The sequence below is a fragment of the Scyliorhinus canicula genome, chromosome 11, assembly GCF_902713615.1.
Source record: "Scyliorhinus canicula chromosome 11, sScyCan1.1, whole genome shotgun sequence".
NCBI lineage: Eukaryota > Metazoa > Chordata > Chondrichthyes > Carcharhiniformes > Scyliorhinidae > Scyliorhinus > Scyliorhinus canicula.
The window spans coordinates 161,494,360-161,516,565 of NC_052156.1; the positions used below are offsets into that span (position 1 = coordinate 161,494,360).

The 22,206-nt window shown below is 42.6% G+C and overlaps 1 protein-coding gene across 3 annotated transcripts; it reads right to left on the reverse strand.

The window, feature by feature from the left end:
- Window positions 1-3,833: 3,833 nt before the first annotated feature.
- atp5f1c (ATP synthase F1 subunit gamma) lies at window positions 3,834-21,986 on the reverse strand. Of its 3 annotated transcripts, XM_038811881.1 has the most exons (10): window positions 21,848-21,986; window positions 16,074-16,108; window positions 14,437-14,568; window positions 13,071-13,275; window positions 11,924-12,067; window positions 10,991-11,055; window positions 7,672-7,827; window positions 6,323-6,419; window positions 4,531-4,570; window positions 3,834-3,978 (listed from the first exon to the last, which is right to left on the reverse strand). In XM_038811881.1, exons 1-9 carry the CDS (start codon window positions 21,889-21,891, stop codon window positions 4,561-4,563), a joined length of 888 nt encoding a protein of 295 aa, XP_038667809.1. In that variant the 5' UTR covers window positions 21,892-21,986; the 3' UTR covers window positions 3,834-3,978; window positions 4,531-4,560. The 3 variants fall into 3 exon arrangements, with proteins under 3 accessions (XP_038667809.1, XP_038667810.1, XP_038667811.1); XM_038811882.1 differs by lacking the exon at window positions 4,531-4,570; XM_038811883.1 differs by lacking the exons at window positions 3,834-3,978; window positions 4,531-4,570 and having other exon boundaries at window positions 6,319-6,419.
- Between the last annotated feature and the right edge of the window lie 220 nt (window positions 21,987-22,206).

Genomic DNA, 22,206 nt, shown 5'->3' on the forward strand with positions numbered 1-22,206 from the left:
CACCACACAGCTATAGTAATCTATGTACAGTAGTCCCCCGTTATACCGCGCTCCGCAATACCACGGTTCGCGATATGCCGCGGGGGGGCTTATGGACCCCAACTGTCAGTTGTGTCAATTTCAGCGGCCGGCTCACTTTGATCCGGAGAGGGAAGCTGCTCTCACTGAAACAATCAGCCGGCCGCTGAAATTGACACTGCCCACTGCTCTCTCCCTCCAATCCAACTTTTAAGTTTTAATGTTTCTGATTGGAGGGAGAGAGCAGCCGGCAGTGTCAATTTCAGCGGCCGGCTGATTGTTTCAGTGAGAGAGCAGCTTCCCTCTCTGGATCAAAGTGAGCCGTCCGCTGAAATTGACACTGCCGGCTGCTCTCTCCCTCCAATCAGAAACATTAAAACTTAAAAGTTGGATTGGAGGGGGAGAGCAGCGGGCAGTGTCAATTTCAGCGGCCGGCTGATTGTTTCAGTGAGAGCAGCTTCCCTCTCCGGATCAAAGTGAGCCGGCCGCTGAAATTGACACTGTTTTAATTGGATCCACGATGGGGGTTTTAAATTTATTTAAAAATCTATGCTAGCACTTCCCATTGAGAGTCTACGGGGGTCTGACCTCTCCCCCCGCCCCCCGTAGACTCACAATGGGAAGCGCTAGCATAGATTTTTAAATAAATTTAAAACCCCCATCATGGATATCCGCGGCTCGGATACAACGCGGGTGGCTGTCTTGGACCCCAACACCCGCGTTATAAAGGGGGACTACTGTATAACACTTAATGAATTCCCCCTTAACTGTCCCAATTCAAGAACAAAATCCAATGGACCAAAAACCCTTTTCAAGGGCAAGGCCCAGCAGTCTTATTCTCACTTGACTAAGACTGGTCTTGTTATTGAAATTCTGACCCAATTTTCAACTAGCAGATTCAACTCCTTTCGGATAGCAACTATATATCCAAAGCCACCACCAAGTGATTTTTACTGGAAGATATTTAAAATGAAAATAAAGACAGGAAAAAACCCCACTTCTTTCTCCTTCTGAGTCCACAGCAGTTAAACTGAAAATGAAATTTTAAAAAAACCTCTCAGCCACAGCTCAACTCCACCCACAAAATTACATCACTGAAGCCATGTGATAAGACAAAACCTTTCTTAAAGAGACACTCCCATGACACATATTCCAAATGTGGCCTCATCAATTATCCTCAAAAAGTTAGTGACATGCGATATGGTTACTTAGCCACTGATCACTATTTGTTCTTGGGATATGGTATGGCCAGTATGTGTTCCCTATTCCTACTTGCCCTTTACAGGTAATGATGGCTAAACCACCTTCAGTGCTGAGGGAGAGGCATGGTCAGAGAACTATATGCCCTGTTCCCTGGAATGACAGTCATTCACTTTTTTCCCTTTTCTAATATTCCTTCTGATTTACTCAAAAAATGGACAGCTTACCACAGTAGATGAATGCAACAAATAAACTATTCAGAATACTAGAAACCAAATTCCCATTACTCATAAAAATTGTACGAGTTGTGTCCATGAGAATCACAGGTATTGTTCCACCTGTTTGGAATGTACAGCAAAACCTAGACATGTACAAAACCATATCAAAGGTGTTCTTGTCTAGACTGAAAAACAAAATCATTAGTTGAATAGCATTGTGCTATTTTAAGTTTCTGTACTATGAACCAAATAGGTTCAATGTTGGTGCTCTATCAATGAATCCTCAGGTAGTCACTTCAGAAAATATATCGCCTGTGGTCATGTGCTTTCTTTTGTTCAGATTATGCTGAGAATAACCTTTTACAAATTCTCAAATATTCTATTGTTGTTTGGACTGATATGTTCCAAAAGATTGATTCCAACTCAGTTGATTTCCACAGCTAGTTTGATTCCCTTTCACCTTGCCTCGTGTAAGGAATTGATTCTATTAACCCATCAGCTTCATCGCATATTCCAACAATGCTGCCTGCTACAGCAGAACTTCCAAAATGTCCTTTTTCCTCAGCAAAATGTACCCTTTCATTATGGTTGGCAATCCTACGAAAGGAGACAAGGACGTACCCACAACCGCCACGACAGACACTACTGGAAGACCTACTGGACGCAAGTATCCTAGAGAAAGGGAACTGTAGTGACATGTATGACCGACTGGTAGATAGGGACGACACCGTACTGGACGCAACAAGGAGGAAATGGGAGGACGACCTGGGGATGGAGATAGGGTGGGGACTCTGGAGCGAAGCACTGCATAGGGTCAACTCCACCTCCACGTGCGCAAGGCTCAGCCTGACGCAACTAAAAGTGGTATATAGAGCCCACCTAACAAGAACCCGTATGAGTAGGTTCTTCCCGGAGGTGGAAGACAGATGTGAGCGGTGCCAAAGAGGCCCGGCCAACCATGCCCACATGTTCTGGTCTTGCCCCAGACTTGTGGAGTACTGGACAGCCTTCTTCGAGGCTATGTCCAAAGTGGTGGGGGTGAGGGTGGAGCCATGCCCGATAGTGGCGGTCTTCGGGGTTTCAGACCAGCCAGATCTATTCCTGGGGAGGAGGGCGGACGCCCTTGCCTTTGCCTCCCTGATCGCCCGCCGTAGAATCCTGTTTGGCTGGCGGTCAGCAGCATCGCCCAGAGCTGCGGACTGGCTGTCTGACCTCTCGGAATCTCTCCAAATGGAGAAAATCAAATTTGCCATCCGAGGGTCGGACGACGGCTTCCACAGAACGTGGGAGCCATTCATGCAACTGTTCCGGGACCTATTTGTGGCCAATGTACAAGAGGAAGAATAGTCGGGGGAAGGTAGCGGGAGGGGGGGGGGGGGCTACAGGTTCGTTACGGGGGTTCGATGGCTAGCTAAGGCCCAAAACCAAGCTAAATAAACATGTTGGGGGGGGGGGGGGGGGCGCAGTTACTACTACGAAGATGCTTACCTGTAAATATGTATGTTAATTTTTGCGTGTTTGTTTTTGTTTGTTTTTTTTTGTTTCTCTCTCCTAACAATTTGTAATTTGTTCAATATAAAATACGAAAACTGAATAAAAACATTTATAAAAAAAAAAAATTATGGTTGGCAAGTGTTCATTCCAACTTCTCCATCCCAGAACCACAAAATATTCCTAGAGTCTTCACATTCCACCCAGTCTCCACCTGCTATAATTCATTCTGCACCATTTCCATCACCTCCAGGTATAACCTTTCAGTATTCTGATGGAACCACTCTGGTATCACCTGTAACACTTGACATCTTCCTATGGAAGGTGAACAGATGAGATACTTGTACTTTCACCTCTCCCTATCCAAGGCCCCAAACACTGTTTCTGGTTGGAACACAAGTTTAATTATACTTCTGCCAATATTAATATACTGTATATTAATATATACTTACATAATGTGGCCACTTCTACATTCAGGAGACCAAATATAAACTGGGTGATTTCTTTCCTGAATACCTCCATTCCATCAGTAATTGTGGCTAAGCATTTAGTCACATGCCACTTTGATTCTCCATACCACTCCTCCAGCCTTGGCCTCCCACACTGTTTCAATAAAGCTCAGCCCAAGCAGAAGGACCAGAACCTCAACTTTATATTAGGCAATTTACAGCCTTCTGGAATATCAAGAGTTTATAACCTTTGGACGCAAACAATTTTCTATCAGACAGCAGATACTCCCCTTTGTCTTCCTTTTCCTCGGCCAATGATACCCCCTTCCTTGTGGTTGACAGGACCCTGGACTGTTTTGTGTTCATCCCATTGCTTGTACTTTCTCCCTCCCAGAACCAAAATGTCCCTTGTGTCCTCACCTTCTATTTCACCAGAGAGAAAATCGTAAAGGAGACATTCACTGTGTAAGGTTTTTAATGGTATCATAATTTACAAACTGCAGAAGATCCTACGAATTTAACTGAAATACAGTCCATCATCTTCGAACAGAAACATGTTTTTATTCATTTCCACTGGCATCTTTCTGGAACACCACGTTTACCTGCAAAATTACAATGTAATAAGCATATGAGATCTCAGGATTAATTTAATTAAGGACAAAGTGCAAATCCTACTTTATCATCTCACCATTAAGATGAGTTTCTGTCAGTGTGAAAGTATGAAATATTTACTTTCAAATCTATTTATAGTGCACAACAGGGCAGATTAGAAGCATCCCAATTCTGTATTTAAAATCAATTTAATCGGACAAAGCAAATTCTTTATGTGCATTTCCATTACAATGACCTACACCAAAGTATATTTCCAATCCTTCATACTGCAAGTTGTTGGATAGGTAACTCCTTCAGAAGGTGCTGAACAAAAGGTAATATTTTATATTTGTTATCTGGAATTGGTGCCTAACCACTTTTGGTTACACTGCTGGACAAACTTTGTAACTAAAATTGTACTGGAGAAAAGTTTCATTTTATCTGCTCTTCAATCACAAACTAAATATCTAGCAGACAGAATACGAAGATCTAGTCTACAACTTACTACCAGGCGTTGTACATTTAATTCCGTTTTTGGCTCCTGTACCAATATGAACCATTACCTCTTTGTGGTCCAAAACGTTGCTGCAAGCTTAAAAACTCCTTGTAATTGCAGAAAGTAAAAAAGGAAACAATGATTTATGAAGCTGTACATGCAATTCAGTCATGGCTAAATGTAAGCCCTAGGGTCAAACAAAGGCAGAGCATGCTGGATGCAATTTAATCACAACAGCACTCAATATTATATGAAAATGATGAGCAAAAATACTAAGTGAAACGCACAGAGCTATACTGCATGCAGTTTAAAGTCACACAGGACAAGAACAGAATTGATGCGGTGACAAACTACAATGAAAAGAAAGTGAAATCAAAGCTAAATTGTGTACTATGTCCCATGGCAAAACGTGACAAGGATTACTCAACACTGCAGGATAACATGGTTAGCAGACACTTATAAGCGCCAGATTCAATTAATTGTGCAAAGGAATGTGTGAAATAATACATTTAAGGAAGGGTAGGGAAAAGAAATACATCTTAAAAGCTGAGATTTAAATGTGTGGAAAGCAGAGGGATTCCCACTCTCATCAGAGGTGGTAAAGGGGTAACTGGAATGCTCTTCAAGATTATGAAGGGTTATGAATAACATTGTTTCCAATGATTAGCAAGACAACAAAAGAGAGTGATCAAATTCAAGATAATCGCAGAAAACTATAAAGGGGTGGTTCCAGCTGTAAAAAGGTGGGTGGGTCCTGCTTCACTTCACTCCTTTTACTCCTCGCTACTAGAGCCCCTGAGCTGTTTCTGTCTCACCTAGCCGGAGTCAGGAAGGTCAGGCGAGACAGGGGCTTTGGATTTCAAGTGAAGGCAATTCGCAATGGGGTGGCAATCCGCTGCTGATCGCCACTCCAAGTTACGGGCCAATATAAAACACAATATTTTACTTCACAAACTCAAATATTAAGACCTTCATAATAACAATAGTTATTGTCACAAGTAGGCTTACATTAAGACTGCAATGAAGTTACATTATGCAACAAAATATTGTTTAAACATATACCATAATTTTGTATAGCCCGAGTGTGGTTAAGAATCCCAGGAGGGTAACAAAGCTTTTGGATTTAAATTATCACGTGCTTACTTTTAAGTAAAGCTTTTTCACCCAAGCATCGAGATTTTACATTAAGCTCTCATTCTCCACCTTTATTTCCAATTTGTTTTTTAAAAATAAATTTATAGTACCCAATTCTTTTTTTCCAATTAAGGGACAATTTAGCATGGCCAATCACCTACCCCGTACATCTTTGGATTGTGGGAGTGAGACCCACTACAGCACCGTGCCGTCCTCCCAATTTGTTTATGGTACATATTTTTTTTACACACAAGAACTGGGAGTAGGTAATTCAGTCCCTTGAGCCTGCTCCGCTATTCAATGCGATCATGGCTGATCTCATCTCGGCCTCATCGCCATCTTCCTGCCCACTCCCCATAACCCTTCATCCCACTACTAATTCAAAACCTATCTCGTCCTTCAATTTTAGTGTACTGACATCCACTGTACTCTGGCATAGAGAATTCCACAGATTCACGACCTTTGAGTAAAGTAATTCCTCCTCATTTCTGTTTTAAATCTGCCACCCCTTAGCCTAAAACTGGCCTCTCGTTCCAGAATGTCCAATAAGGGGAAACATCTGCTCTGTGTCTACCCCGTCGATCTCCTTTAGCATCGTATATACCTCAATTAGACGTCCTCTCATCCTTCTAAACTCCAGCAAGTAAAGGCCTAAGAAGTGCTCATGACACTATTTTTTCCGTAAAGGTAATCATATAAAATATCCATCATAAAACAGTACTTACAGAGCAGCAGCACCGGAGATAATCTCAATCAGTTCCTTGGTAATGACGGCTTGGCGAGTGCGATTATATGTCAATGTCAGCTTGTCAATAATTTCAGCTGAAATAAATAATTTTATTTAATGTCATTTCAATAGCCATCTTTCCGATGTCCAACATCTGGGTAGGTTGCTACTGACTCTTTTAGTAAAATAACATCTGTGTTCGCATTAAAAGAAATATCAAATTGCTGAATGTGATTTGCTTCCTCATTGATTAAACTTGCTGAATCAAATTTTGAACCTTCTTGCTTTTTGGAGATTTAAGACGAGAATCTATCTCAGGGATTTTTCTCACTCTGGTTTTGTGAAGGCACCCAAACTTGTGGCAAATGCCCTGCTCCTGATCTCAGTTTTGATACCCAGGCCAGGGAGATACACAAACTGTTGTGCAAAGTGGGAGAGAAGAGGGGTGGAGGGAGGAGAGGAGCTACTACTCGCCCCAAGAATTGAGGGCGAAAAAACCCCATTATTGTCCAGAATACCAGTGCTCTGACTAATGCAAGAGTCCTATTGGTTATATTCTTGAATATCTGCTGTACAGTGTCAAACAGCTGGTGCGCAAAATATTACGTCAAATAACCAAGATCAGAAATGCCACTGAACAGCAGAGAAGGCAGCCAAGAATATGAAACAGCTTTGGGCCATGTAACGTTTTCTTTGTTAACTGCTTGTCAATTTGTAGACGCACAATTCAGGAAAAAAGTATCTATACGAAATAACCTTTCTCACTACAAGGTCAGCATTTGGATCATAAATAGTAACATATACAGCCATAAAGCCAACCATGAAACCCACCCTCCCATCCTAAACTTCATGACCCATTTAAGGAAGACAACTGGGGATCTTGAGGTTTTTTTTCTCTATTGAAAACTATTGAACTTCTATTGACTCTTCTGGCAAAATTTCTACTGCCACTGACTGTCCTCCAGTATTATACTCAAAATGCCATTTGTGTGTGCATTGATAGTATGAACAGAACTGTTCCATCATGGCCAAACCTACTCCCACCACAACGCTCACACAAAAGGATGAGCCATCGGGATCAGAAGGAACAGCAGCTCATTTTCTCTCTAGTGCTCCTTCCGCAAGTTCACTTAATTCAATACATACACCATCTTTCCCATGTACAACATCTGGGTAGGTTGCTACTGACTCTTTTAGTAAAATAACATCTGTATTCGCATTAAAATAAATATCATACTAACTTCCTGGTCTGTAGAAACTCATGCACTCATTGAATAAATTCAGAGAGCCATTAAGAAAGCAAAAGCATAAGATATCCTTTTGAAAATGCCGTAAAAGGTTTCTTACAAGCATTCTTGCTGGCACTATCCATAGCTGTCATCCTGGCACTTTGCTCGCTTGTGGTGGATTCCTTCAAGCTCCAGTAAATGATGTTTGCCAGAGAGAACTCCTGGTAGTTACGTAGAACATCAGCGTCAATGTCGTCATAAATACTAAGGTTCTCTACAAATAAAGGCAAGGATTAATTAACGGTTAGATTTTCACAATATGGATAAATTACATATTGGCAGTGATACAAGATGATGTGAAGGTAAGGACCAAATCAATCACGTTTCGCTTATTCTGTGATAAATGTAAAACAGCCAGAGAAATATTTTCTACTGTGATCGATATAAAGACACAAATACCACACTGCAATTTAGCTTCATGGCAGTACTTGCTTAATGCTTTTCTCCCATTTGTTACAAGAATTTCAAATACATCTTCTAGCCAGAAGTCAGCAATTCTCTAACATATGGAAGTTCCATCAATAGGAAGCTTCCATTACTGTCTGCAATCTGCAGCCTTCTTGGTTGTAGGTGCTGTCCCAGGACCGCAATACAATTTAAAAAAGTTTGATCGGATCCCCAAGACTGTTACTTCGGTCCAGTAGTTATGTTAATCTCCAATTTTATTGAAAGTTTCCCACTAAAGGGCTCACTGTATGCAATGATAAATTGACCCTCCTTCAAATACCCACAACTATCAATCTAGAATTTCTCGAAACTTAACACTTAAATTCTAGTCCTAGGTGACTGTGGAGTTTGCACATTCTCGCTGTAACTGCTCAGGTTTCCTCTCTCAGTCCAAAGATGGGCAGGTTAGGTGGCTTGGCCATTTTAAATTGCCTCTTAGTATCCAAAGATGTGTAGGTTAGGTGGGGTTACAGGGATAGGACGAGGGAGCAAGCCTAGGTAGGGTGCTCTTTCAGAGAGTCAGCATAGACTCAATGGGCCTCCCTCTGCCTAGTAGGGATTCTATGATTTTGTAAATCTCCTCTGTACCCCCTCTAATAAAAGCATACAAGAGCAAAAGAAATAGGAGCTAGAATAGGCCATTCTGCTTTTCGAACCTCCCATTATATAAGATCATTGGCAGTTTTCTACCTTAACTCTCCTTCCCACACCATCTCCATATCCCTCAATTCCTTTTGTTCCCAAAAATCTATTGATCTGCATCAGTACTCAACAATTAAACATGTACATGGGCGGCACGTGGTGCAGTGGTTAGCACTGGGTCTACGGCGCTGAGGATCCGGATTCGAATCCCGGCTCAGGATCACTGTCAGTGTAGAGTTTGCACATTCTCCCCGTGTTTGCGTGTGTTTCACCCCCACAACCCAAAGATGTGAAGCTTAGATTTATTGGCCACGCTAAATTGCCCCTTCATTGGAAAAAAAATTGGAAAAAAACATGCATAACTCTCTATGGTTGAGATTTCCAAAGAGTCATAAACCCTTTGAGTGAAGAGATTTCTCCTCATCTCAGTCCTAAGTGATTGATCCTTTATTCTGAGACTATGACTAAATTTCCAAACCAAGGGCCTGGTCCTATCACATCCTCCTTGTCAAGCGTTGTCAATAATTAAACCCTGTACCCTAGCCATGGTCTAACTAGTGTCTTATTCTAGTTACAGCATAATCTCCTTGCTCTTATATTCTAAGTCTTGGCTAATAAAGGAAAGTATCCCTGATGCGGTGACAAAAGTGGTATTATCACTGGAATAGAAATCCTAAGACCCAGACAGGAGAGCAGTCGGGGAGTGTGTAGGGAGGGTAATAATAATAATCTTATTATTGTCACAAGTAGGCTTACATTAACACCGCAATGAAGTTACTGTGAAAATCCCCTAGTCGCCACATTCCGGCACCTGTTCGGGTACACGGAGGGAGAATTCAGAATGTCCAATTCACCCAACAGCACTTCTTTCAGGACTTGTGGGAGGAAACTGGAGCACCCGGAGGAAACCCACGCAGGCACAGGGAGAACGTGTAGACTCTGCACAGACAGTGACCCAAGCCGGGAATCGAACCTGGGACCCTGCCACTGTGAAGCTACAGTGCTAACCACTGTGCTAAGGAGTTCAGAAGTATCGTTGCCCATGAGTTACAAGTGGTTTTAATTCTAATATTTCCTGGGTAACTATACCTGTAAGACAGTCAGAACCATCCGAAGACTGCAATTTAAACCCGAGTATTGGATGGTTTCCAGTGCAGGGTAATTGTCCAACTGAAGTTTGAACTTCCCTAGAAATCACCATGTAATTCCAATGTGGGGTCTTCTGGGGGTGGGGGGGGGGGGGGTTCGTTCCTCCAGCACACCTCTGGGGTATCCCAGGTGTGATGCCCCAGATATCAGAGGTAATGGGCCACTATTTATTGTGTACTCTCTGGTCTTTAGTGTCCAATACATTACCTCAAACTTTTCAGCATTAAATTCCACTTAACACCTTTCTGCCCACCTGACCAGTGCATTGATATCTTCCTGTGGTCAAAAGCCTTCATCCTCACCATCAGCTACATTCAATCTTTTGTCACATCTACAAAACTTCTTAATCATGGCACCTACATTTTAATCAAAGTCATTGGTATATATGAGCAAACCTCAGGGACCTAATATATTTGTAGAATCCCAGTAGAAACAGCCTTTCCAGTAATAAATTTGCATTAACCATTATCCTTCACTTTCTGTCACTGAGCCAATTTTGAATTCAACTTGCCACTTCCCCATAGATCCCATGATTTTTTTTAATTTTCTGATCAGTCTGCTGTGTGGGATTTTAAAAGCCTCACTAAAATTCACGTAGACTATATGTCAAACTCTATCTTCACTGATTCTCCTAGTTACCGCCTCAAAAAATTCAGACATGACTTTTCCATAAGAAATCCACGCTGATTGCCCCTAATTAACCCGTGATTTTCTAAATGATGATCTGCTGTCCTTCTGAATTAAAATTTTTTTTTTTCTTTTTTTATAAAAGAGTGATTTGCCACTGCCAAGTTTAGGTTGATTGGCCTGTGAAAATTCGATCCATCCCTTTCTCTATTTTTATATTACATCATTAATAGTCCTCCATCTTTAGTTAAAGAGCACAAGGGTGTGGCATGGATAAGATGGGCAAAATGGCCCCCTTCTGCGCTGTAACCGTTCCATGGTTCAATGAATGGAGTACACTGGTCAAAGCCTCCACTCTTTCCTCCCTTGCTTCTTTGAACAGCCTGGCAGATATTGTCGACTACATATTTTGAAATCACATTAAGCTATCATGATGCAGTGTTAATTCGACAAGGTAAACCAGAGTAACACCATTTTCATTTATTTACCTTACAGACGGCAAGGTAACTTACCAGAATTTGTAAGTGTGTCAAAAGAGAAGACTGGTTTCGCCTCAGTACTATAGGAAATCACGGACCTGAAAACAAGAATAAGATATTTGTAGTAATGTTTAAGATGCAGCTCACAATTTCAAGATGAATCTGTAGATTACCTGAATGGGAAACAACTTGCATTTATATAGCTAATAATGCCCCAATATGTTTTCTGCATCAATAAGCAGAAGGCATGCACTTCTTCAAATCTAACATGAAAATATTAGCCTCTTAATTCTGGTATAAAGTATCCCAGTTCAATATCTGTACTGTCGGCATAATTCTGACTTGGACCAGCATGGGTTTCCATGCTGTGAGCAGACCAGAAGCCAGTCCGAAGAGATTGGAACAGGAAATTTAGAGAAATCAGAAGCAATGGCATAGTCGGCACGGTAGCACAGTGGGTAGACCCGTTGCTTCACAACTCCAGGGTCCCAGGTTCGATTACCGGCTTGGGTCACTGTCTGTGTGGAGTCTGCACTTTCTCCCTGTGTCTGCGTGGGTTTCCTCCGGGTGCTCCGGTTTCCTCCCACAGTCCCGAAAGGCGTGCTGTTAGGTAATTTGGATATTCTGAATTCTCCCCGTGTACCCGAACAGGCGCCAGAATGTGGCGAGTCGGGGCTTTTCATAGTAACTTCATCACAATGTTAATGTAAGCCTACTTGTGACAATAAAAATTATCAGTCGGATACTCATGTCAGCTATTTTTGAGGGGATAATGGAAGTGGCAGATTTGAAAAGGAGGGGTCCTTAGGTACAGAAAAACAGTAACAATGTTGGCAGATACAGGGGGCAGTAAAGGAGATTAAGTTGGATGGAAAGGACAATAATCAAGGGAGCAGGATGTAGATCTTATGGAAGAAAAGTAGAATTTATGTACGTTTTTGAGCCGGTGGCTTCCAAGCTACTTACTTAAACCTGTTGAATACAACAGCACCTTTATCAAATTCAAAGCCAGAGCTCAAGAGCTCAGAGGCAATAATTGAGGCATCACCAAATGTTGGGGGTTTCCGGCCCATTTCCTTGAAGGTCAACAGCAAATGACTTCCATAGTTTCTACGATTTAAAGCAAAAACTGAGTCAGACTCATCTGTTTTGGAAAGTTAGACATTGCAAAATAATTTCTCAACATATTTGCAAATGAAATCTTTACTCCTTTGCCTCTAATTTATTAAACTATGGTACTGCTAAAACCGGTATTGGAATATTACCTTGCAATGGCTTGAATATTGTAGCAGTTGTTTGGATGATTTAGCTTAATTCTGGATTGCTTTCAGTGATGTAAACCCTTAGGAATAGATTAATATTTTGCAACCAAATTGAAGGATTGGCTTTAACATTTCTCATACTGCAGAACTGAAGATACGCTGCCTTCACTGTTAGGCTGGCGGCAAGAATTTTTTACCTTTTAGTGTAATATGTTGAATCCAACATAAAATAAAGTCTAACATAGAAACACAAGTTCCCAGTAAAATCAGCAGCTCAAGTATTTACAACACAGTTCCCCAAAGGCGACAGGGTGGCACAATGGTTAGCATTGCTGCCTCAGCGCCAGGGACCCGGGTTCGATTCCGACATCAGGTAACTGTCTGTGTGGAATTTGCACGTTCTCCCCGTGTGTGCGTGGGTTTTCTCCGGCTGCTCTGGTCTCCTCACACAGTCCAAAGATGTGCAGGTTAAGTGGATTGGTCATGCTAAATTGCCATTTAGGGTGGAGTTACAGGAATAGGGCAGGGAATTGGGCCCAGGTAGGGTGGTCTTTCAAAGGGTCAGTGCAGACTCGATGGGCCAAATGGCCTCCCTCCGCACTGCAGGGATTCTCTAAATGTTGCTGGAGGAATATAATGAACATTTAAGATATACCTCTCTTTGCTAATGTTATGGGGAGGTAGCAAGCCATTTAAACATTCCTATAAAATAGCAAAAAAGAAATAGATGGTGCTAAGTATCCATACCACTAGCCCACAATGTCATCTCAAAGCCAGTGTTGTACACAAGAGTATATTATCAATGTTTTTTATTAAGCATGAATGTTCTCAAGCTCAAAGCCAACACATACCTATACAGCAGTGATCTCAGCTTCTCACCAATAGTAGCAATCTTAACCTCCTTTCCTGCAGCAGTCAATTCCGCAATTTGATTTCTTATATTCTTAGCAACATTACTATGGATACCACCACAGAGACCACGGTCAGAGGACACCCCAATGATCAGGTGTTTGGCTTGGTCTTCAGCAGCTTCAATTTCTGCCTTGTCATATAGAGCTTAAAAAAAAACAAAAGGATCAATAATAAAACTTGTATTCATATAGTGCCTCATCACATCCATCAATAAACCTTAAAAAGAACCTTTTCGGGTATGATCAATTCGTGGGCAGCACGATAGCATGTTGGTTAGCACAATTGCTTCTCAGCTCCAGGGTCCCAGGATCGATTCCCGGCTTGGTTCACTGTCTGTGCAGAGTCTGCACGTTCTCCCCGTATCTGCGTGGGTTTCCTCCGGGGGCTCCGGTTTCCTCTCACAATCCAAAGATGTGCAGGTTAGGTGGATTGGCCGTGCTAAATTGCCCTTAGTATCCAAAATTTACTGGGTCACGGGGTAGGGTGGAGGTGTGTGCTTGGGTAGGGTGCTCTTTCAAAGAGCCAGTGCAGACTCGATGGGCTATATGGCCTCCTTCTGCACTGTAACTGCTATGATTCTAAGTGTTCAAGTGCACCGCCTTCTATGTAAACAACCCAGCAGCTATCTTGCACAGCAAGATCATATAGATATGCTCAGTTTCTGGTGGAATTTGCTTGAACTGCAAGAATCTACAAAGAAATTGAGCAATTCTGTGGAAGCACTAAATGGTACAGACTGCATAATGTGCCAAAAGTATCTGACCAGCTGCTCATTTACAGAATCTGCAGCTTGCAAATTTGACCAACAGTCATTTACAGACGAATGAACTATCTCAAATGTTAAATGAGAAAACAGTACTCTTCTGGCAGGAATCATAGGCAGTATTAAGTGAATTGACTGAATCAGCTAGCTTCAGAACCCTACACAGATAGGCCATCGATCTGAAAAATCTCCATGTTCTTGTTCACAAATGCTGTATCTGTGACTAGACAAGACATCCCTCCCACATCTCCATTCAGGTTCAGCATCCCTTATCCGAAATTCTGAAAATTGAAAAATTCCAAAATCCAGACTCGAGCGGCAACGTGATGTCAGGAGTGGGAAATCCCACAAGGCTCTGGGAAGGTTCCCAGGCATTGCGCAGGTCCCAACCCGCGCTGCAGATGCACATTATATTCAGAAATGCGAAAAACTCTGAAATCCGTTATACATTCGGCCCCAAGCATTTGGGGATAAGGGATGCTCAACCTGTATTATGTTGTATTTATTCAAATATTGTAGTGCAGTTGTCTTTGTTTTCATACCAAGAGCTCCAGTTCCATAAACTCTTGCTGGTTTCAGCTCTCTCTCCGCTCTTGCATATTTTGCTGCAGCCACCATTTTCATGGATTGGGTAATCTTTTGGATGTTTTTGATGGATTTCAAGCGCCTGGTAACTGAAAATAGGCAAATATTTAATCAGATAGTGGTTTATCAGGGCCATGTTTTCACATTCCATAGCCAAAACATATTTTTTCCCCCATGAAGTCACCTTGATATATCTGCTTATAAATGTCATGTTCCATCATCAACAATTGTGGTTTTCTCTGGAAGAATATGAAAAGTTACTTTATGGCAGAAATATCTGCTTTTGATGGATAACGTTTTCAAAAATCAAATATAAACTAAAAATCCAGCTATTAGTGAAAACGTCCAGCACTTTCACTTCAATTAAGGCTTTTGCCATCTACTTGTCTAAAAGTAAAGAAACAATTGTTAAAGAGAGCACTTCAAAAATGTCAACTTTGTTCCGGTGTCTTTTTTTTTTATAAAGTGACTCATTCCTTGCCCCCAATATTTGGTCCAAGCAGTCCTTTCAATTCCAAACATTGAAATTCAGTACAAAAGGGGCTAGATTTAAAATCAAACCCAGCGTTGCTTGTGTTCTAATGCTGCTTCATCTTTTTCCAGACAGAAAATTACCAAAATTTCATACTAGTTTGCACTGAATTTTACATGCATTTTTAAAAGGCTGTGTTTGATGTGTTACCATACAAAATCTCTCAATGCAATTGTGTGTGTGAGACTGCTGTCCATCCTAGAACCTATAATTAGTAAAAGCACTGCATTTCAATAAATACATTAAATGCACGCAGAAATGCAAGTGTCAGTACTCAGATCAGGAACGATCTCACTGAAAGACAGAACAGACTTGATGGGCCAAATGGCCGCGTCTGCACCTACGTTTTACGGTCTTACTGTGATAGTAGTTATGCCTTTTAAAAAAGATTATGGAAAATAATGTAATTTTCGACCATATAAATTGTGGTAACTTGAGACCACAAAGGTGGTAGTCGAATGTCTTGTTTAAAAGAAGGAACTTATTTATATAAATAAATAACAAAAGATTAACAGTAACCAGAGCAGTAGTAACTCAAGCAACAGTTATAACTATGAAAACAGGAACTCTCGTAAAACAGATTTTGCTCATGGGTCATCACTTACAGACTGAAAAAAAACAACCAAAGCTCAGAACCCTCAACAGATGCCAGTGAAAGGAGAAAGGCTTGTAAGAACACTTTGTACTAACACAAATATCGACAATTAATTTTACATGCACTAAGATATGCCTATCAACTTCCAACAGCTGGTGAAGTGGGTGGTTAGGAGAGAGTCAACTACAAGAGATAAACAGTGAATGAGAAGCTTTAGTTGTTCAAAACTGCTCCTTTTATATGATCTCACCCACAATGAAACAAAGTGGATGCCCATTTAGCCAGTTGTGTTGCTCATCTTGTGAGCTACCAATGCAGAAATCCAATTCAGTAAAAATATCCATTATGACTCCTTGAAATCCTTGAAAACCATGACACTATAAAGCACTCAGGTTAAAGACAGTCACATGTGATGTGTTCAATATCTAAAACACGTTCTGCAATAATGAAGAAAGTAGAATACTCACTGTCCTTCAGCGTTGCCATGTTTCGGACTTGACCCCTGTAACACAATTAAACTAGACTTTAGTAAATTTCAACAGAAGGGACATTTTATCTGGGTGGGATGGGAGAAACATACCCAAAGTTTAAAAACAAAATGAAAGACTAGAAATTTTAACCGTCCTCTCAACTCAGCAATGCTGCAAGAATTGGCTACTGCAATCATTTCTAATGGCTGATTTTCCGGGACACATGCTAAAACACACATCTTGGGATGCAAAGGCATGAAACTGAGCAATTTGGTTGCTTAATGCAACAATTATCAAAGTTAGATTTTATGAATATTGATCATGTTCCGTACTTAGCAGGACAGGTCAATGGCGCTCAACTCTGCTTTGTTGTGACTTTTTGATATCCCTGCAGCCCATGAAGGCCAACTGGCCTTATGTTCACAGGAATAATTTACAGACACTTTTATTTGATGCCGAGGTTCCAAAAGAGTAGTGCTTATTCAGCAGACCACAACTTCAGAATTCATGCTGTCTTTCACTGGAAGGTTAATAGAAAGCATTGTTTACTTTCTCTCTGCTTTGGGAACCCATAAATAAAGTTTGGTTAAATGTTCGATGTATAGAGTTCATCACTACTAAACTATAATGTGTTATAGAATCATAAGATACCTAAAGTGCAGAAGGCGGCAATTCGACCAATTGAGTCTGCATCGACCTTCCCAAAGTGCACCCCATCATGCCCACACCCAACCCTATCCCCATAACCCTGCAACCCCAATTAACCTTTGGAAACTAAGGGCCAATTTAGCATGATCAATCCACTTAACCTGCACATCTTTGGACTGTGGAAGGAAACCGGAGCACCTGGAGGAAACCCATGCAGATATTGGGAGAAAGTGCAATCCACATAGTCACCCAAAGTTGGAATCAAACTCAGGTCCCTGGCGCTGTGAGACAACAGTGCTAACCAGTACATCAATGTGCTGCCCGCTGTCAGTGGTAACTGTCTATTAAAAATATAAAAAGGTGTCAAAGATCCCAGAAAGGTTCTGGAAAAAAGTTGTGCGTTTTGTTCCGGGATTAGATGGAATAGTTTATCATAGATTAAGCAAATTCACTGATTCTGTGACAATCTAAAAGATACAAATACTGAATCATCGTTGTATGTTAGCCTATAAATCCATAAAGTAAATTATGCCAGATAATGAGATTACTGGACAAAATTGCAACAAGACCCGGACAATATCCAGGCTTGGGCTGACAAGTGGCATGTTACAACTGCGCCACAAAAGTGACAGGCAATGACCATCTCCTATAAGACAGGATCTAACCAGTGCCGTTTGACATTCAATGGCATTATCATCGCTGAATCCCCCATAATTAACATCCTGGAGGTTACCATTGATCAGAAACTGAACTGGACTAGTCACATCAATACTTTGGGTACCAGGGCAGTTCAAAGGCTAGGAATCCTACAGCGAGCATTTCACCTCCTGACTCTTTTCCCCCCCCCCCCCCCCCCCCCCCCCCCCCCCCACCCACCCCACACAAACCCTGTTCACCATTTACAAGGCACCAATCAGGAGTGAAATGGAAAACTCTCCACTTGCCTGGATGAGTGCAGCTCCAACAAGACGCAAGAAGCTTGATACCATCCAGGACAAAGCAGCCCGCTTGATTGCTCTCCATTGCACAAACATTCAAACCCTCCACCACCAATGAACAGTGGAAGCTGAGTGTACCATCTACAAGATGCATTGCAGTAACTCATCAAGGTTCCTTAGACAACATGTTCCAAACCCACAACCACTACCATCTACAAGGACAAGAGCAGCAAATACCTGGGAACCCCACCACCTGGAGGTTCCCCTCCAAGTCACTCACCACCCTGACTTGGAAATATATCGCCGCTCCCTCACTAATAGCAGAGTGGGTGTACCTACCCCTCAAGGACTGCAGCGGTTCAAGGCACCGCACCACCACCTTCTAAAGGGCAACTAGGGATGGGCAATAAATACTAGCCTAACCAAAAGAAAATGGATCCAAGGTACTGACATTTTACACTTTTGCTATATAGAGCGGGGTTTTTCGAAATGCGATGCGTTTTGAGCATAATACAATTTTGACTGATACTCAATTATAATGTAATCAGATTTGTGTGAGCAGTTGCAGTAGCACACTTAACTACACATTTTATCACCTTGTAAACTAGATACTCCAATAGTATTAACATCGTGGTGCACAAAAAGCTAATTCTGAAAATCCTCTCTCCCTCCACAAATCAAACCAATGCTTCATGACGCTGTAAGCTGAAAGCAAAACTTAAGGAAAACCTTGTATTTTCAGCCCAACACTGAAAATAGTTTGCAGAAGTTAGCCACTTGAATATTTCCGCACTGACGACTGGGCAAATACAACACACCCTAACCCCAAACAACAAAGTGTCCAGATTCAATTTCTGATCAGTATTAAATTAGCTAGCCTCTTTCAGATTTGATTTGATTTGATTTATTATTGTCACATGTATTAGTATACAGTGAAAAGTATTGTTTCTTGCATGCTGTACAAACAATGCATACCAGACATGGGGAAGGAAGGAGAGACTGCAGAATATGTTACAGTTATAGCAAGGTGTAGAGAAAAGATCAACTTAATACGAGGTAGGTCCATTCAAAGGTCTGATGGCAGTAGGGAAGAAGCTGTTCTGGAGTCGGTTAGTATGTGACCTCAAACTTTGGTATCTTTTTCCTGACGGAAGAAGGTGGAAGAGAGTATGTTTGGGGTGCGTGGGATCCTGAATTATGCTGGCTGCCTTTCTGAGGCAGCGGGAATTATAGATAGGAATCAATGGATGGGAGGCTGGTTTGCGTGATGGTCTGGGCTACATTCACGACCTTTTGTAGTTTCCTGTGGTCTTGGGCAGAGCAGGCTCCATACCAAGTCGTGATACAACCGGAAAGAATGCTTTCTATGGTGCATCTGTAGAAGTTGGTGAGGGTCGTAGCTGACATGCCAAATTTCCTTAGTCATCTGAGAAAGTAGAGTTATTGGTGGGCTTTCTTAACTATAGTGTCGGCATGGGGGGGACCATGACAGGCTGTTGGTGATATGTACACCTAAAAACATGAAGCTCTCGACCCTTTCTACTTCGTTCCCATTGATGTAGAGAGGGGCACGTTCTCCACCATGCTTCCTGAAGTCGATGACAGTCTGCTTTGTTTTGCTGACATTGAGGGAGAGATTGTCGTCGCACCAGTTCACCAGATTCTCTATCTCATTCCTATACTCTGTCTCGTCATTATTTGAAATCCGACCCAATACGGTGGTGTCATCAGCAAATTTGAAAATCAAGTTGGAGGGTAATTTGGCCACAGTCATTGTGCATATGGAGTATAGTAGGGGGCTGAGGACACAGCCATGTGGGGCACCGGTGTTGAGGATGATCGTGGAGGTGTTGTTGTTGCCTATTTTTACTGATTGTGGCCTGTGGGTTAGAAAGTTCAGGATCCAGTCGGAGAGGGAGGAGCCGAGGCCAAGGCCATGGAGTTTCATAGGAATGATGGTGTTAAAGGCTGAGCTGTAGTCGATAAATAGGAGTCTGACATAGGTGTCTTTGTTAGCTAGGTGTTCCAGGGTAGAGTGCAGGGCCATGGAGATGGCATCTGCTGTGGACCTGTTGCAGCGGGAGGCAAACTGTAGTGGATCAAGGCAATCCGGGAGGCTGGAATTGATTCGTGCCATGACTAACCTTTCGAAGCACTTCATGATGGCTGTCAGAGCCACTGGACGATAGTCATTAAGCCACGCTGCTTGACTTTTTTTGGTACAAGGATGATGGTCGTCTTTTTGAAGCAGATAGGGATCTCAGATTGTTGTAAAGAGAGGTTGAAGATGTTTGCGAATACCCCCGCCAGCTGATCCGCGCAAGACCCGAGTGCTCGTCCAGGTACCCCATCCGGGACAGTGGCTTTCCTTGGGTTGACTGTCGAGAAGGCTGCTCTGACGTCTGCAGTGGTGATCTCAGATACAAGTTCATCCGCATCTTCTAGGGTGGAGAGCTCGCTCTCGCTGACCTCTTGCTCAAAGCAGGCATAGAATGCGTTGAGCTCATCAGGGAGGGGTGCGTTGGAGCTGACGATTTTACATGCCATCATCTTGTAGCCCGTTATGTCTTGCAAACCTTGCCATAGATGGCGGGGATCCGCGTGGCTAGCCTGGGACTCAAGCTGGGTCCGGTACTGACTTTTGGCATCCTTGCTGGATTTCTTGAGACCATATCTGGTTTTCTTGTAGAGGTCAGGGTCGCCTTACTTGAACACCTCAGACCTAGACTTCAGCAAGCAGTGGATATCCCTGTTCATCCAGAGTTTCCGGTTGGGAAACACGCGGATTTGCTTCTTTGGCACACAGTCTTCTACACACTTACTAATGAAGTCAGTTACTGTAGTGGCGTACCCATTCAGGCTGGTCGCAGAGTTTTTAAATACTGACCAGTCCACTGACTAAGCTCTAAGATCAGTGGCAAAGCAGTACAATTAGACAAAGGTAAATAAAACAGGGGTTCCAATCCTCATCACTATACTTGACAGAACACCAGAAGTGCGAACAATGTGAACAACAGGGAACAAGGTAGGTCTTGACTGTTATGTCCATCAAGTCATGAGAACATCAAAAGCCCAGCCTACTCAGTGTCCAAACCTTCACATACAGAACTAGCAAATTGACCACCTTTGCTGCCCTTGGTCCTATTTCAAAAAAAGAACAGGAATGTTGCAATTTTCTAACCCAACATTTATCCCAATAAAATAAATGCAAAATATTGCAGATGCTGGAAACCTGAAATAAAAATAAAAAATATTGGAAAAAATTAAGGTCTGACAATATCATTGGAAAGAGAAAGTTATTGTTTCAGTCTGAATAACTCATCTTCACTCTGAATAGCTTTCTTTTCACGGGAAGATTTGTTTTTTGTATGTCGATCCCTCAACATCACAAAAACAGATTATCAGTTCATTCTCAAGTGCTATTTGCAGGAGTTTGCAGCAAGCAAATTGGCTGCCTGGTTTCCTGCACCAATATAATAATCTTTATTAGTGTCACAAGTAGGTTTACATTGACACTGCAATGAAGTTACTGTGGAAAAACCCCTAGTTGCCACACTCGGGCACCTGTTTGGGTACACTGAAGGAGAATTCAGAATGTCCAATTTACCTAACAAGCACGTCTTTTGGGTGGAAACCCACGCAGACACCAGAAAGTGCACACTCCACAGGCAGTGACCCAAGCCGGGAATTGTACCTGGGTCCATGGCGCAGTGAAGCAACAGTGCTAACCACTGTGCTACCGTGCCGCCCATCACAACAGGGGCTACATATTTTTTAAAAAGACCACTCCCATTCACTGCAAAGTGCTCTGGGACGTCCTCTGGTCGTGCCAGGCGGTATATAAATGAAATACTTCCATTCCATTGGAACCAAAAAGGTCCTTCCTCCAGAGTAGGAAGGAAGGACTTCCTACACGTAAGCGAGTGGCTGGCTGACTGACTGACAGAGAGGCTCACATCAAATGCAATCCTAGGAGGAGGGTGAAGCAGAAAGAGGGGCACTGAGAAGCCATGAAAGCCTTTCCCAATCACTTTAAACTCAGGGCCTTCCGAAGGCCTTGGGGTCACCGAGCAAGATCAAAAACAGCGGGGAGAAGGGGCAATGCATCTTCCTGAAATTTAAAACAAAACGTGGTAGTTCCCGAAAAGGACAGAAGCTGCCCTCTCCTGACTGCAAACTATTTACCATTGGGGCTCAAAGAGCAGAACGAAGCCGCTTCGCGCAAACATGGTGAATCCTCCCCGAGCGGATGCGGCTGAAGGTCAGCCCGCCACCAGTGCGCATGCGCCGGCCGCCTGGCCCACGTGTCCCCTCCCGCTGCCGCGGCGCCTGCCGGGAGTTGTAGTCTTTTCCCCGCCCTCTAAGCTGCGGCCAAAGGGGCGAGCGGACCACATCTCCCAGAAAGCCTCCTCACCCCCTCCTCCCCATTCCGTCCAGCGGAATTATCCGCGCGCCATAAATCTGCGAATAATCTCTCAGTAGTTTAAACATCCGAAGACGAGAACAACAACGAAAAAAAAAGTAAAAGTACGATCGAGGGAATT